An 18,980-nucleotide genomic window follows, 5' to 3' on the forward strand; every position below is an offset into this window, starting at 1 on the left:
AATTTTTTATAAAAAAAATCTAGATACTAATGTATTTTAGAAACCCTTGTCTACAGAAACCTTCCCGACACGAATATGCATATCAATAAAAAGAAACTAAAAAAGAACTAGACATAATCCATATAAACCAATAAGAAACAAAGGACTAATTCACAATTTTTAAAAAACAAATATATACTTAAAAATATAATTTCATATCTAGAAAATACTTAAATACTACATAAATTTTTTTAAAAAATACTTAAAGCAAGTAAATAGTAAGTTTTAATTCTAACTTACCTACTAAATGAGCATTGGGGTCTGCAAAAGTGTTTTTAAAGAGAAGTAAGTGTGTTCTTCAAATTAATTATATAGATGGCGCTTATGTAGGTAAAGTTGAGTGCCAAGCTGCTATCTTTGTTGTATTATTTTTTTTTACAAACATTAATATTAAAATATATAAAAAATAAATCTAGAAAAAATTAAATTAAAAAATAAAAATTAAAAAGCCTAAAGGTATATAATTCAAATTTTAATTTTAACGATAAATTATTTAGGGAGTTAAGCCAATCAAGAGAGGTAAGTTTGCTTGAAGTAAAATAGAGTTAAGTGGTATTGAGAATTAATAAATGTAAACTGTTTGTAATGTGAAATGTGTGTTCTGTTGAAAAATTGTGTAAATATTGCAAGGCAAATAATTAAAGTAAAAAGTAAAAATGAATTGTTTTACAATTTAAGTTTTATAGCAGCTTGGCACTCAACTTTATCTACATAAGCGCCATCTATATAATTAATTTGAAGAACACACTTACTTCTCTTTAAAAACACTTTTGCAGACTCCAACGCTCATTTAGTAGGTAAGTTAGAATTAAAACTTACTATTTACTTGCTTTAAGTATTTTTTAAAAATTTTTATATAGTATTTAAGTATTTTCTAGATATGAAATTATATTTTTAAGTATATATTTGTTTTTTAAAAATTGTGAATTAGTTCTTTATGTTTCTTATTGGTTTATATGGATTATGTCTAGTTCTTTTTTAGTTTCTTTTTATTGATATGCATATTCATGTCGGGGAGGTTTCTGTAGACAAGGGTTTCTAAAATACATTAGTATCTAGATTATTTTTTATAAAAAAATTTTTTTTTAATTTAATTTAAAAAAAAAGTTTAATTTAATACTTGACTTTACTTGCTTGTTTCTCAAAAGACTTCATTAGTATTTTCCTTTTAAAACTTTAATTCTTAAATGCTAATTTCTAAGGGTACCACTTTATTGGTATTTCTTTTTGGACATTCTTCACTTTTTACTTTTGGTTTTGACTTTTACCCTTGCCTGCATGAATGACGAAACACGAATTGAATGATTGGAGAGTTAGGTTTGGAGGCAACTTACCCTTGATAAATGTGTCTCGTGCCTGCTCAACAGTAATTCACTTATGCATTTTTAAAAAAAATTTTTGGAGTATTTTAATTTGCTAAATTAGTAAATTTATTTTCGTATATTGGTTTTGCACTTGATTTGCTTATGCTTCTGAATTTAAATGATATTGTAGATTAGTTTGAGAATTAAATCTTTTAAATCTTTTATATGTTTACACATTTTTTTAAATATTTTTTAAAAAAATTTTTTGGCTTTAAATTTGCTTTTTTTAAATTTTGGCTTTAAATTTGCTTTTTTACTTTTATACATGTTTGTTAAAATTTAAATTTAATTTGTTTAAATTTTATTCCTTGCAACAATGGCACAAAGAATTATTCAATTAAATTTGTATTACATTTAATTAATTTATTTAAATTAAATTTATTTAATTAAATTAGTTTTTTTTCTTATGAAACAAGATATAAAATTTATATTTTTAACCTTTCTCTTTAATCAATTGTAAACCAATAAAATCAATAACACTGACCAATCCAAAGCATTACATTTACGATACAATTATGCAAATCCGGGTACCTGTAGCCAATGGGCAGTACATGGCTAAAGTCACTTATGTGAATTTGACAAAGGCTAAATCCTTATGGCAAGCTGCTTTAGCAAACAGAATGTCCATTGACAAATTATAAGCTATACATACCTTACTGGCACTATCACAGGACAACTCAAGTTGCCCTCTTTTATCAGAAGCATTAACAGACATTGCACCATTAGCTGCAGTAGCATTAATAAAGAAGCTACAGGTGCTGATAGCTCCTGTAATTTCAATTGCGATGCTAAGCTAAAGGTATTTATGATAATACACATTCACAGCGACTACAGAATTCTAAACCTTGGACCACTAATAAACAGAAGTTCACATGGCCAGACAAATACATTTCTTACAATGACTTGGGCAATACTTGTTTAGCACATGGAATATGCCAATCCTGAAGAACAACACAAAATGAGTAATAAATTCCATGCAGTCATAATTTCTATCAATATACAGGAAGGCTTTGATTCATTGTAGTGTCACAATGTGCTCAAGTGATTACCGTAATTTTGGGTAGATAAGCCAAAGCTTATACGGTCTAAAAGTTGAAAATTTAGGTCTGTGGCATATCTGAGATAATTTTATTTTTCCTCTGTTCTTAAAACATCTCTAGTTCAGATCATAAGTTATACAAAAGTGAAGCGGTTACATAAGAATTCACTGCAATATTTTAACCTCAGATTGCACTAAGGCAGTGTAATAAGTTCAAACACGTTTAACTAAGGTAAGTATCACTCTGTGTAAAGACACCGTAATGCATGTACTTTCTGCTAAACTCCATCATTTTGCCCATGCTTTAATGAAAACAGCTACGTTTACTTGCCAAGTGCTCTGTTCATTCTTACACATTTTTACTGCTTTGTAGCTTGCTTTATGTTTACCTAATCATTTGCACTTCAAAAATATTATTATTATTATGGCTCAAAGAAAAAGTTATAGAGCTGCTTTTAAGCTTTCGGCAGTGAAGAAAGCGAAGCAACTGAAATTGGAAAACGCGATGCAGCTAAAGAATTTCAAGTTGATGAGCGATGCATTTGGCAGTGGAAGTCTGAACAAGAGTTAGAGAAAATGCCTAAGAATAAAAGATCTCATCGAACTCGTGTCATAACCTGGCCTGCTTTGGAAGACAGTTTAGAGAAATGGACAATAGAGCAGAGAGAAAGTGGATTATCAGTATCAACAGTTAGAATTCGCCTTCAAGCAAAAGTAATTGCTCGAAAAATGGGTTTTAAAAATTTTGTTGGAGGACCTAATTGGTGTTTCAGGTTCACAAAACGAAAGAAATTATCTGTCAGAACCAAAACAACAGTTGGACAAAAGCTTCCTGTGGACTGGCTTGAAAAAATGATAGCTCTTCTGGAGTACACATCTAAGAAAATTAAAGAACAAAATTTGAAAAGAGGGCAAATAATTAATATGGATGGAGTGCCCATTAATTTTGACTGTCCTCCGAGCAGAACTGTTCATTCAATAGATGAAAAAACTATTTCGGTGTTAACAACTGGGAATGAAAGACTTCTTTCACTTGTGTTTTGCTGCCAATGAAGAGAAGTTAGCCCGTTTGATGATTTTCAAAAGAAAAACAAATCCGAAAGGAAACTTCCCTAAAGGAGTTATAATTTGCACCAGCCAAAAAGGATGGATGTGCAAAGAAGTGATGCTATTTTGGCTAACAGAAATTTATCGAAAAAGGAAAGGCTCTCTTTTCCAACACCAAGCACCTATCATTCTGGATTCATTGCCATCCCATTTAGCAGATACAGTGAGATCCGAAGTAAAAAGACTTAGCACCAATGTCTCAGTGATACCAGGCCGTCTTATAAAAATTTTACAGCTGATGGATCTCACTATCAACAGAATTTAATTTTCAAGCATGAAGTACAAAAGCAGCGGAAGGAATGGATGCAAAGCGGACTCCATTCCTTCACTAATTCTGGATGAATGAGAAAAAGCTTCGTATGAGGAGACTGCCTTATGGGTCGAGAAAGCATGGCAATCAGGCCAAGCTGAAACGATTGTATCTGCTTTCATTAAATGGGAAATCATCGAAAAAGAAAATGAAGATAGCGATGTTGAAAGAAGTGATTTAGAACAGAATGATTAAATTGACCTTGATGGTCATTTGTTAAATTTAGTTATTTTTGATATTGATGAGTCAGATTTTGAAGGTTTTGTAATAAATGTAGTTTAATTTAAAAAGTCTGTTTATGTAATTTACATATTCTTTTTCATAATATGGTAATTTATGGTGATAAAGTTTATTGAACCCATAAAAATAATACCTATTAGAAATCGAAGTTCGTTTTCGGCAAGTTCAAGGTAAGACGTTATTTGCTTATTTATTTATATATTACTGATTATATTTATGCCATAAATGTTATAAAATGTTATTGATGATTACATCAATATGGTGAATTACTGAATACTGAATAAATGTATATTAAGTGCCATACTTCGGAATGCTTTACTGCAGCGTATACAGTGGTGCAGTTTTTCCAATGAACTTTCATTTTTTAGTCAATTATCATATGTGGAATTATCACAATAGTTAATTATCATATATGCCAGTGCAGCTTATCTACCCGAAATTACAGAACCAGAAATTGAGTGCCTTAAGTTATTATTACATCTTATCTATGGATACTTAAGTAATCACTATGTCCAGGCCATAACTGACAAAGGTGTTTATCAAACCCAAAGGCTACTTTCAAGGATCATGTCTGGATACACTGTTATGGAACAAAGTAATGGATTCAGTACTTGCACTGAATGATGGAAACTGATACCAAAATATTTGCATTTGCAGATGGTTTCTCATCACCATGAATATCCTTACAATGGATGAATATGTGACAAACATACAAACCATCACTGATCTAGCAAACTAGTCATTGCAACATAAGCTGATGATTTCTGCAGCCAAACACGTAATGATATTAAGCCCTGGCAAGCGGCCTGGAATAACTCTCAAGCGTCAAATTTCAAGCTAAAACATCAAAATTATTAGAAGCTCATGTACCTTGGTGTCATAAAAGATGATCACCTGAATTAGAAATCACATATCAGACGCATTAAAGAAAAACTCTATAAACTAGCTAACAGTATGTATGCAACTATAGCAATTTCATGGAGGTGTCATTGTGGATACTAAAGATCTGGTATCAGACAGAAGCAGTAAAAATCATATAACATGGAGCATCAACATGCGGGAAACAAACATCTCATCTCGTATACAGAACCATCTTAAATCTGCACAATGCCTCTTCCTCTTTGAGGCTGTCATACTTTCCCTACCAGTGCTGTGAACGTTTTTGCAGATATTCCTCCTCTACAATTAGCGGCCAAGAGAGAATACCCTATTGTGTGTACCACTCAGACTGAAAGTGAGTTGTATGCTCTGGAACAAATGTATTCATACAGATCATGAAGAAAGACACACTTCTCCTGCCACACTGCCATCCCACTGAATTTGCTATTATAACAGAATGGGCAGCACCTGCTATACCCAAATTAAGGGCCATCTCCATCAATGCTTCCAAAGGTAAGGCTGGAACAGGAATCCTGAATGGCACAAACATTATAAGAACACAACCAAATTACTCTCTCTGTCTTTCAAGCAGAACTACCTGCCTTGCGATTGTCACTGAGCTTCATCTCTGATGGTTCCTACTTCAACATTTTTATGAACTCAGCATCAAGCCTGAAAACTAAGAAAATTGATGCAGAAATCCCATCCTGAGACATATTTAAAAACTCTTGCTCTTTTTGCTTAATAACTCGAGAATGAAGTTGCAATAGGTACAGGCCCATGCTGGGATCTTTGGCACTGACATAGCTGATCAGTTAGACAAATTAGCAGCAAACGACATTATGTCAGTGCCTTCAGTATAGTAACTGTCAGCTTTTCATTTAAAATCTTCCACACATCAACTTCTTTATAACTGTTAAACATAGAAAATGCCGTGGTTCGCAAAACAAATATTTATTACTGAGATATTGCAGAGTAATACGCAGAGTTACATGCAAGCAGAATAATACTAAATACAAGCAATAGCACAGATAAATAAGTACAGGCAGAATAATACTAAGCAGCGATAAGCGGTTACAGAGGTCATATACATAACTTCATAACAGATCATGGTTTAACAAATCATAAACAAGACACAATAAATAACCAATCAAAAGAAACATACAGAATGGGATTAAGTTTCAAAATAACTCGGACCTGGCTGAAAGCTAATGAATGTTTCGGACTTGACAGAAAGCTATACTTCCTTTTAAGCAGTAAGAATGCGATTACAAATATCTCAACACTCCCCCTTAATCGCACATTATACAAAACATAAAAGAATTACACAATTTTTAAACAGCTCAATGATAACAGTTCATAGAATTTTGTTTTGGACAAAGCCTTAGTTAACATATCTGCAATTTGTAAACCTGATTGTACATATTCAATTCTAATGTTATTTTCCTTAAGTCTTACGAGTGAACTTTAATTTTATATCTATATGTTTCAACCTACCTGAAAAGTTTTCAATAACAACACTTTTGATACATGACTGGTTATCCTCAAAAATATAAACATTTTTAACACTGGAAATTTCATTTACTACATTTTTTATCCATAAAACATCTTGAATACCTTTACATAAAGCAATTATTTCAACTTCTGTTGATGAAAGTGCAATACACTTTTGCTTGTTACAGCACCACATGATAGGACAGTTTGAAAACATTATAAAGTAACCAGTAATTGATTTCCTATCTTGAGTATCTCCCCCCCCCCAATCTGCATCTACATACAAACACAAGTTTGCCCTTTCCAAATCACCCTTTTTGTATATCAATTTTAAATTTAAGGTGTTTTTCAAGTACCTAAGAATTCTTTTTAGAGCACACCAGGCAACATCAGTAGGATGCTCCTGCAGTTGGCTCAAGCAATTTACTGCAAAAATAATATCTGGCCGTGTGATATATGCTAAGTAAAGTAAAGATCCAATTAATTCTTTGTATGGACCATGAAATGCATTTCCTTTCTGAAAATCAGATGCTGTAGATTTTGGTTGAATGGGAGTTTGGGCTGTTTTACAATCAGACATTTTAAATTTATCAAGTAATTTTTCAATATATGGTTTCTGATCTAAATATAAACAACCAGACTCAAATTTCAGTCTAATACCCAAAAATTCCGAGACACTTTCAGATTTTGACATTTTAAATTTATTTGATAACAATGATATAATATTTGTTTCTTTTACATCTGAACCTGCAATTAATAAGTCATCTACATAAAGAGCCATAATTACTTTCTTACAATTTAAATTTCTGATAAAAATACATGGTTCAGAGTCCAATTGCTTAAAATCTAATTTAATAACAAAATTAAGAAATTTCTGATACCATTGTCGAGGAGACTGTTTAAGACCATATAAACTCTTTTTAAGTTTACATTTCTTACCACTCATATCATCATATCCTTTTGGCTGGTCCATGTATATGATTTCATCTAACTTACCGTTCAAGAAAGCTGTCTTGACATCTAAAGTAAAAGTTTGCAGACCTTCATTATTGATAATTACCAGGATTAAACGTAAGAGCACATACTAATCACTGGAGAAAACGTTTCTGTATAATCTATGCCTTCCTTTTGCATAAAGCCACGAGCAACAAGCCTCGCTTTGTAAGTTCCATCTCGTTTTTTACGTAGAACCCATTTGCAGGAAATGGCTCTTTTATCAGGTGGTAAACTTTGTAAGTCCCAGACGTCGTTATCTTCCATAGATTTCATTTCCTCGTCCATAGCTCTTTTCCATGGTTCTTGTTCTACTTGTGGTAGATTTGCAATATCTTCAAATGTCAGAGTGTCTTGTGCAAACATTACTTGGTAAATCTCAGGATCCGGATACCTAACTGGCTGTTTCTTTTCTCTTGAGGATTTTCTTTGTTCCTCCTTCTTATGTGCATCATTTAATTCGCCGTTATCAGTGTCTGAAATTGATTTGTCTTCATTTTTAATGTCATCATTGTCATTTTCACTCAAATCAGAACTATCGGAAATATATTTTTGATTTTCTACTTTCTTTTTTTCTTCATTAAATTTAACACTTCTGGAAACAATGATGCGTCTTGTTTCCGGAATCATTAAACGATATCCCATTGTGGAATAACCTACAAATATCATTCTGACAGAATTTTCATCTAGTTTCTTTCTTTGCGATGGTGGCACTAGAGTATAAGCATCACAGCCAAATACACGAATGTTTGTTAAATCAGGATTTTCACCATACTTCAGAAAATAAGGAAGACAATTATCAATTGAACTATTTGGGAGTCGATTACTTATGTAAGCAGCCGTACTGCTTCACCCCAAAGAAATTCTGGTAATTTTTCCTCAAATTTCATTGCTCTAGCTTTTTCCAGTACAGTTCTATTGGCTCGTTCAGCAACACCATTTAGAAAAGGTGTATAGGGAGGTGCAGGATCTATTTTTACACCTACTCTTTTAGCAACTTCATGCAATTCTCCACTGACATATTCTTTGGCATTGTCACAGCGCAGTTTTGCAACAGTTGGATTCAATTTAAAGAATAGCTTGAGTTCATCAGCAATGTCACTTTTTCTTTTGAGCAGTCTGATTTCCATAAATTTCGAATAGTCATCAATTATAGTCATGAAATACCTTTCCCCATGGAGTGTTTGAGGTTCTATTGGACCACGTATATCAGTGTGTATAGTTATAAGCAGTTTGGATTCTTTTATGCGAGGACCCTTTCCTATAGGCAAAGCACTTTGTTTGGCACGAACACATACTTCACAAAAGGATTCTTTTGCAGGAAGATTCATCAGTTTTAATTTTTGATCACAGCAGTGTCCTAACCTTCTGTGCCATAAATCATCATTCTTTACTGCTAAAGCTGTAAATAAATTTGGTGAAAAATCACTAAATATTGTCTGCATTTATCCAAGTATCCAAATCTAAAACGCTTGTTTTTGTTTTCAATGTAAACTATTTCATTTTTAAAAATTATGCTCAAACCTGCTGCTTCAATATTTTTAACAGAAATTAATTGTCCGTTTAATTTTGGAACGTAAAGAACATCTGTGAACATTATTTCAACACTATTCTTAGTTTTACCGCAAATATTACCAATTCCTTCCACTTCTAAAACCGCCGACTTAGACGCGCACTTAACAGCTCCAGTCTTAGGCTTAATTGAGGTGAACCATTCCTTGTGAGAAGACATATGAGAAGTTGCACCAGAATCAATAATAAATTGATCATGCACAAGATTTCCAGCCATAAAAGATATTGCAGGGGAAGCATACTTATTACTATTTGAATTTGCCTGCTTTTTAGAATTATCAAAACATTCACTTTTGAAATGATCACTTTTCCCACAGTTATGACAGACGCAGTTCTTTTTCCTACAAAATTTAAAAGAATGTCCTTTTCTTTTACAATAAGTACAAAACAATTCTTTACGAGCACTAATAAAAACAGAGTTATCTGTATTTGGTTTAGAATACTTATTTCCATTTTTATAATCAAACATAAGAGATTCACAATCAATAAGTCTACTTGTAACAAAATCTAAACTCAAATTATTGCTTGGCTGATTCTCTAGAGATGCCTTAATATTTTCATATTCTTTTGGCAAAGACATTAAAATGTAAATAATAATATCAAAATCGCTTACTTCAGAGCCAGAGACGCGTAGACTACTCACCAGGTTCATTATGCTGTCTCATTGACACATCCTTGGATTTCCTTATGGTAGCTAGACGTTTACACGTTTAAATTTGACTCACTGTACCTTTAGCGCTATACGTAGCTTGTAGTTTCTTCCATATTTAACATGCAGTGTCTTCACGTTGAAGAGAAGCAATAACATTGTCACTTAGAAGGGCAAGTATTAAGGCATAAGCCTTTTTTGATTTCAAAACATCTGCAACTCTGTCCGCAACTGCTTCTGTTGCCAAAAACGTATCCAATTCCCTTGCTGTAAATACTGCTCGAACTCTTCGACACCAAACAGTAAAGTTATTAACACCGTCAAATGGCGTTACACCAAAAGCTTTCCTTTCACCTCCGGAAAAAGCCATCATTCACAATATACCAAATCAAAATCACGCGAACGATAAATTATTACACTGAAGGTTCAATTAGGGAACTATCAGCGAATTCTAACTTTTGAAGAAACCACGCTCTGCTGTTAAACATAGAAAATGCCGTGGTTCGCAAAACAAATATTTATTACTGAGATATTGCAGAGTTACATGCAAGCAGAATAATACTAAGTACAAGCAATAGCACAGATAAATAAGTACAGGCAGAATAACACTAAGCAAGCAGAATAATACTAAGCAGCGATAAGCGGTTACAGAGGTCATATATATAACTTCATAACAGATCATGGTTTAACAAATCATAAACAAGACACAATAAAGAACCAATCAAAAGAAACATACAGAATGGGATTAAGTTTCAGAATAACTCGGACCTGGCTGAAAGCTAATGAATGTTTCGGACTTGACAGAAAGCTATACTTCCTTTTAACCAGTAAGAATGCAATTACAAATATCTCAACAATAATAAATGACAAATAGACAAGAACAATGAAGTTACTAGAAGAGTTTTCCACTTCATTCCAAAAGCTGATAGAGATCTCAAAAGTGCCATCCCAGAGCTCACACAATTCTTCACTAGGCATGGACATTTTTGAATTGCCTTAATTGGTTTGATTTCATGGAAAGTGATCTTTGTATATGTGGCAAGATTGGCACCTTGAACACTGTGTTTGATTACCTATTTACCTTTTACCATCTATGGAAGACAACAGATGAGTCAAGAGTTATGACAACATGAGCAGCTAACACCTCCAAAAAGAGACACACAGTATCCTACTTTAAGGACACAACTTCCCATGCTCTTACTGTTTATGGAGAATTGTGATAATTTGTGATAGTCAATCAGATCTGTGATAATCAATACCACCAGCCACACTGTAACGTTTTGTAATTAGTATAGCACCATGTAACACTTTCAGCTGTATCAAGTCACTGCTTATATCCATGTATATACAGTAATATACTGTTACATTAAGTTAACATACATTGTTAATTTAATGCAGTAAATTTTCCTTGTTTGTTATGAAATGCTTACACATTTATACTGATTCATCTTTACATCTGTACCATTGTGCTTTCACTCCTTATTCCAGTCCTTCTGACATTCCTGACTTTACATAGTCAAATCACAAGGGATATTGCAATAAGCTCGTTTTATTTTTCTTTAATTACAATGGTGGGATCCAACAGAACCAGTGGACCAGCTATTCTGCTGACACCAAAATATTTTATATATATATCACTGGATTTTTCAGGCTGAACAAGAATATCCCTCTCTGATCAAAGTATTTCCAGGTGAAGTTTGTATCTTTCATCAAGACATGAGTAAGCATTTCTGGTTTGTATAAGAAAAACGGTATGAGCAGTACTCAGTTCATGCAATATACAGAAACTGTTACACATACGATATGTTTTGTCAAGAGAGTTAGTTCTTTAGACAAGAAGCAAACCAGAATAACAGTGGGGGAGTGGTTTTAATATTTTGGTTGGTCAATATATTTCAACAATAACAGTTAGTTATATCACTAGGCTTTAATATTCAAACCATATAAACATTAAGCATGAAAGATACAAACCGATATGGAGCTGGAGCATGGTCAGATTCTTTGATTGTGTAATTTAGCATTCCTTTTGCATATTTTGTACACCAAATCTGAAAAATAGAAAGCTATATTAGTTTAAAAAACACTAAATTAATTAATTTAAATTTAAAAAATACTTAGCGTTTTAAACAAACCATATCCACATAAACTTGATGGGTAACATCAAGAAAAGTAAACTTGATAATAAACAACTAGAAGTATTCCATTTAATGGAATCCAAAAAAGAAATGATGAATAAAAAATATATTTAATTAAGAATAAGTTTAAAAAATTTTGTGCTTATGCTTTTAGCATCTGAATAGCTGCCCAGGTCATATTCAATTCTGATCAGTTAAATTTTGCTGCAAGAAGTACAGTTAATGTTTCTCCAAAGTGGCCTACCCTGTTACTGTTGCTAATCCTCATGCTGAGCACATGGCCACCAAAACAATCTTATGAATGCTAACATGTGGGACAAGTGAACACCTGTCACTTGCCAAGACCTTACACATGTTCCTTTTGACTAGCCCAATCTCAGTCTTAATAAAGAACAGCTAAGGGGATAGATTGTGGGGGTTTCATGCCTCCTCTTTCCCTACAGGGAACTTCCAAATTAACAGATTTCACATAGCTCCAAACCAGAAAAATCCTATGCATCCATGTTCTCTGGGGTTTCAACCTACCCTCAACAATATGACGACCAGTTTCACAACCATATGGACTAGGTGGTGGCTTTACAATACCAAATAAAAAATGCAGGACTATCACCTCTTAAATTGGATTTCAGAGTAGCTAAAATAACGACAATGTTGAAATCAAAGCTACAATCCAGATGATCTCTAAATTTAAAACTGATAATGTTAAAAGATGAGAATTATACTCTAATACACTTCAAATGAGGAATATCATCGGCATAACCACAACCATTCTTTATGAGCAACTTATAGCAGCAGATACATCAACATAAGCAGTACCTGTTAAATTTGAAAAACATCTTTCATGTGTGAAACATTTGCTCGTGCTTCTTGTAAGGTCATGATTACAGACCTCATAGCTTATAAAGTGCAAGTTTTGTTTTTTTCAGCTGCCCTTGTACCAGATTACCAATCCAAAACTGCATTAAGAATTTCTGGTGTGTGCCTTTATGCTCTTGGTTTTGACTAAGTCCCAATTTGCTTGAGTAATTAATTACCCTGGGAAAAAATTACTTTCAGATTTTGAGGGTATTAACTGATAAATTAATCATTAGACAACAAATTTGCATGTGCCCTTTTTAACATCCATTCTGTTTTATTATTTTTTAAATCTATAATTAAAATTATACTTATCCAAGCACTTTTCTCTGCAGTAAGTATCCAATAGAGAGAAATGATGTTATTTTCAAAAAGATTTTCTACACATCCTAAATAAAAGATAATAATAAGATAATCACCAGAGACCAGTTTTTTCTTCTGATTTGTTTACTCAGATATTTTGTGCCACCTTTTCACATATTCATTTAAATTATCATTGATTCTCTGAATATTGAACATTCCATCAATACTAATTCAGAAGTCAAACAACAAAAATCAGCGTTATACCTACAAAATTTTCACAGGACTAGTTTCGATGGTTTTACCGAACCATCATCTTCAGCTGCAAAACCGCAAACAGCAACCGCAATTGATTTGCGGTTTTGCAGCTGAAGATGATGGTTCGGTAAAACCATCGAAACTAGTCCTGTGAAAATTTTGTAGGTATAACGCTGATTTTTGTTGTTTGACTTCTGAATTAGTATTTATTCGGCGTGTTATTGTGTCTTAATTCCATCAATAGATTTCACAAGTTCTAGGCATAATTAAAAATCAATATTATGAAAGCTATTTTTAAGGACATAATATGATGGAAGATTTTTATTCAATAACTGCATTCCATGCTGCATTAGAGAGTGCCACAAAAATACATTTGCAAATTTTGCCCAACGCATTTTGTATATTTTATCTTTATCCAGGACAGGAAAAATTAATTTCCCATTTTGAGAATGGAAATTTCTCACAACACGCAATTCATCCGCATGGACACTATCAAAACATTAATCAAAATTGCAGAACTACGCGTGCATATAAATACCAGCCAAACAGGTTTTTCCCTCTCTTTGCTGACTACGTCTCAAATGAGTATGAGGGGCTGCGGATCTTGCATATCTCACCCTCATGGAATGATGTCTTTTTTTGATGGAGAAGAAGGAGCGAAGCAACATGAGAATTGCACAAATTATCCTGAAAGATTATATTGAAAATTAATCCAGCTATGAAATAATTATGCTAAAATTTAACCCATCTTGAAATAACTTGTTAATGTGTGTCTCGCATCAAGAAATTGCTGCTATTGTCATTGGCTTGTCTCCTCATGGTCATTACTTTGTGCTGACCAGAAAAATGTGTGTAAAAAAGGATAATCTAAGCGTATAGAAAGCAACATCTGCAATGTGTATAGATAATGTGGAAATAATTTCAGTACGAAAAGTGAGCGATGAAATAAAATATAAATTTTGCTTTCGATCTTCACTAGATGGCGCCGTTCTTATATTCTTGTGTTTTTTGTGCGCTATGTTATTAATTTGATATATTAAATCAAGATAATGTTTAAGTAATTGAATAAAGTGATATTGAGAAAAGGAATGTGTCTCCGCAAGTCTCATGGATATGTTTTGTGAGTAAGCGAAATAATTTTATTATTCTCTATTTTAGGGTTACAACACAATGTACGACATATCTTTTTTTAAGCCAGTAAATATTGGGCACATGTAACTTTGATTTGATACTTGCAAGTGTCTAGTTAGATAGTGATTTACACACAACACCACAGCCATAAATGCATTTAAAAATTAAGATGATCCTTTGCTTGCCAATGTCCAGAATTCTGCATTATTCCAAAAGATTATTTATGAGATTTTAATGGTTTTGAAGCACTTCAGATTTCTTGATTTAGCAATCACTACAACTGGAAGATTTCTGAACATACCACACTAACACATAGAAGCTCTATTATTCACTGCTTTTCTTAGCAAAATGTTAGCAAAATTTCACTGAAGATATTCAAAGTATATACAAATACTTTTCGAACTTGTAAAATTAAGTGATCCTGTAAGCAATATTGATATTACAGATTTGATTCTGTATGCAATAAGTGTAAACATTGAAATTGCACATATTTGCTTATTGGTCTTCTTTTGGGAGCAAACCTGGATTATCATTTGGAAAGATATTTGAATGATACCCGATATAATCATGATTGTTTAAATTCTTCTTTCAAGTTTTTACACTGATAATTTAGTAACAAGTTTAAATTATACATGTGATATAGTAACCTTCACTGAGATGTCTCAAGTCAAACTGAGTGAAAGAGAATTCAATTTCAGAGGTTGGCAATAAACCAATGATAATGATCTTCAACCATTTACTTCTGTTTTAGGATTTTTGTGGGATAGAAAAAAGATATGCTGATGATAAATCTGGACTGGTTAGACAGCTATAAATTTGAACAATACCCAAATTATTGTTGCAAAAGATGTGAAAAGAAAAATACCTTGGGAATCTGAAATTGATGCTGATACAAAAGCTAAAATATGAGCTGGTTTTCAGAACTTTATTTGCTCAAAGAAATGAACATACCAGAGTGTTTTTCGATTGGTCCAAGCAGATATAAATATTTATCTGCATATGTTTTGTGATGCTAGTCGTTCGGCTTTCATAGTAGCCGTTAACATTCATGCTGAAACCTCTGAAAGTGTCAATGTTCATCTCCTAATGGCCAAAGCTAGAGTGATTTTTGTAAAACCCATGACTATTGGTAAACCCATGACTGAGAAAAGAAATGTGTCTCCGATGACTGACGAGCTGATGACTGCTATGGTGGGAACTCGACTGTGCATATCTGTTGTAGGATTGCTTTAATGAAAAGATGTTAAACAACATTATTGCACCAATTCCACGGCTGTTTTAAGGTGGATTCAGTGTAGAGAATCTGGATGGTATTTGTGAACAGAGTGAATAAAATAAATAGTTTAAAGGATCCTCTTTCATGGAAACACCTCTTGCATTAAAATTTCATATGGATTGGCTTATCTTTTGGACATGTTATCACTATTTTTGAGATTTTTCCTTAATTTTTGGAAACCAGTGTATTATGAAAGATAAGAGTTTCATGTAGGAAAAAGGTTCATTGCAGCATATTACTGTGCATAGTTGCGGATACTGAGAAGGAATGCATAAAAATGACGACCTGATGAGGGATGGGGAATTAATTTTGAAAGACACTGGTAGAAAACTGAGACAAATCTCCTAACCAAGTTCAACCTCACACCAAAAGTAAAATTCTCATATTTAAAACTCTTCTCCAAATTGAAAGATCCCAGCATGCCTGCACAGCAAAAGAGTTTTCTTCAGCAGTTACTCAAGGCATCCAAGGACTGAATAAAAGTAGTATCCTACAAGGAATAGAACTATAGTGAATAAAAGGATCACACAGAAAAAATGTAAGCAGAAACTGAATGAAATAAAATGAACATGAAAGAAAAAAATATTAGAGAACATCAGTTTTTAAATTAAGTTCGTATTTGTACATTTCGTGCTATTCTGAAGACTGTTGCCTGCTCCAAAAGTAATTGTAAGAAGAAGTAAGAATTGGGTGGAAGAGTAATTGAAGAAAATGAGGCTATTTGCAATTTTATTTGTTACTCTGATGATAAGCCTGAAGTAGAGAAGTAGACAGTTATTTGAAATTGATTAAATTATGACATACATAATATATGAAATGAAATTAGTGGTTACTAAAGGAATGTTTCACTGCACAATTTCTATTTCAAAAAAATAACTACTTATCGAAAACAAAGAGGCCATTTATCGAAAACACATTAAAGAAGGCAAAGTGGCTAGTGGACTGCAGTTAAGGTGTCAGAGAGCCACAGTTTGGCCATGCTTGTTGTGTGTATATTTATATATATGCACAGTAATATTTTTATTGAAACTTCTTATAACATGAATGCCAACCTTAAAATGTATCCAAAACAATGAAGGACATTTATTAAACGAAAATGAATTTATATATATAAAATAGCAGTGGAATTTTGGAATTAAGATCAAGAAAATACTTTTTTCATTGCGCTTTTGCAAACTTAGGATTTTTCGGAGCCAAATCTTAAAATAATTAGAGGGTTTAAAAAAAAAAAAATAAGTCGGATGTCACAGTTATTCTTTTTTCTCAACTGAATATGTGTATAGTAAATAATTATAATGATTTTGTAAATAAAATTTAGTATATCATTATGTGAATACAATTAAAATTTTGGCTATGATACTGAAAATTTTAGCATGAAATATAGAACACAAAATATTTAATTGCAATATCAGATTAGAATACTTTAAATATACATAGAGATAGATATGATTAAAAAATATTCTTTAACATGCTATACATTCAGTGGCATACAAAAGAAAATTAAGTTACTAATAGTTGTAGTTAACAAAATTATTTCACACAGTAAGGCCACACCTTGTAGCTCAATGGTTAAGACAACTAAATATTGGTAACTCGATCCAGGTTCAAACCCAGGCAAAAAGAAAGCGGACTGTATGGCATGATTTTCTCAATGTGTAATGAGATTATGAACCAGTTGCTCTAAAAAATACTCTACAAAGGCAACTTTACTCTTAGGCAGGTAGCCTTTATGTGCCTTGTCATATCCAAATAACTTAATCTATTCATATAGTTAAAAAATATGTTTATTAAACAATATTACTGAAAATTCTGATGCATTTTTATACACATTCTGACACTTAAGTTAAATAAACTACTGAAATAAAATACATACTCAAAAAGAAAGCAAAAAAATTAAGTTATTCTAGCAATAACAAATATCCTCATACTGAATCGAGCATACAGACTAAGAAAATCTATATACAGCAATATCACAATTTAAACTTAGTTACTATGCAGCTGTGGTTTTAAACTTATGCATCTTTATTCTGCATGGTTATGTCACACAATATAAATTTAGGTATAAGCATGTATATGCCAGCTACACTACTTATAGTATTGACAGAAAAGTTTAATACTATAACCTGTTACAAGTTAGAATTGACAGCTGGCTAGCAGACTTTTCAGTGAAGAAAGTTTTAAACTTATTTATTTATTTAACCGAGATTTCAACACATATTTTCTTTAATCAAGGACTTTGCCTTCATTTAAATAACATTTACTAGGTAATGGAAGTAATGTCCTACTGATAAATCACAAAATTTTATTTATACCATGTATTGCCTTAACTTAGTCATTGAGTGGATTTAGAGGTAAAGACAAATGCCATTGTCAGTTTTCATATTACAATAGTCATAATTCTTTATCCTGTTTAAGGATTATATACTTAATCTGATCTACAACTTTACGAGTTGGTTGGTTGGAATTTAAAATAAAACACTTTATAGCTATCTGCCTAACGAGAGGGATAGATTTAAGAAGGAGTTACTAAAAGAAACTGGCTTGTATTCAGCTTAGACATGAGAGGAACCACACACATACTCATGCACACTGTCCGTTTGCTAAAATTCAAATTTGGGTTAAACTTGACAGTCTTATCCACAGGGTCATTAGAGTTGTAATTTTAAGAGATTTCAGTTTTAAAAGCTTTGATATATTTTCCACTTTTTTACTTAAATTTTAATTTAATATACTTCATATTCAAGATGTATATCATTTTTGAAACAAATAAAACTATTAGTCCTTAGTCTATAATAAAGTTCACATACTTGTCATGGCAAGTGGGTTTTTTTTGGGGGGAGGGGGAGTTTAGATTTCAATGACCTAATTTGCTAAGTTTATTTTTTAAAAAAAAAGTCAGTGCAAATGACTACTGACATAAGAGGCATATTTTGAATAACTGGTATATACAATGAGTGCTCTTTCTGGTCTAATTTTTCAGCAGATGTAGTGCAGAAAAATTTTCATATTGTTTTCATACTGAAATGCATAATATACAACTGATAAAGATCCACAATATGAAGCTACAGAGAGAATTTGCATCCACTAAGTATATGTGGCATGACAAAGTTTTAACTTACAAAGTCCAATCTTTTTTTTTTTTTTTCTTGTAATCAGAAATGTTCTTGGTTAATCTTTGGATTATGGTAACTTGGCGATTTTTTGGCGAAAATTTGGCGACCAACCCTGCTACAGAAACCTGCTAGTTTTTGTTTGGACGCCATTTTGTTTTCACAAAGTAAAGGCATTTTTTTTAATTCAACATTTTTTTCAAACAATCTGCTAGCCGAATTACGCTTA

General features: G+C 32.3%; 1 protein-coding gene across 1 annotated transcript in view; it reads right to left on the bottom strand.

Moving 5' to 3' along the window:
• LOC118194995 (membrane metallo-endopeptidase-like 1) overlaps positions 1 to 18,980 on the bottom strand; it is a 176,585-nt gene that overhangs the window by 7,831 nt on the left and 149,774 nt on the right. The window contains exon 21 of the mRNA XM_085809597.1: positions 11,658 to 11,734. Within this exon, the coding sequence (XP_085665723.1) occupies positions 11,658 to 11,734 (77 nt within the window). The remainder of the gene's footprint in view (positions 1 to 11,657; positions 11,735 to 18,980) is intronic.

Source organism: Stegodyphus dumicola, chromosome X2 (genome assembly GCF_044657685.1).
Source record: "Stegodyphus dumicola isolate Sdum_Otavi_A_Nest chromosome X2, ASM4465768v1".
In the NCBI taxonomy this organism is placed as follows: Eukaryota; Metazoa; Arthropoda; class Arachnida; order Araneae; family Eresidae; genus Stegodyphus; species Stegodyphus dumicola.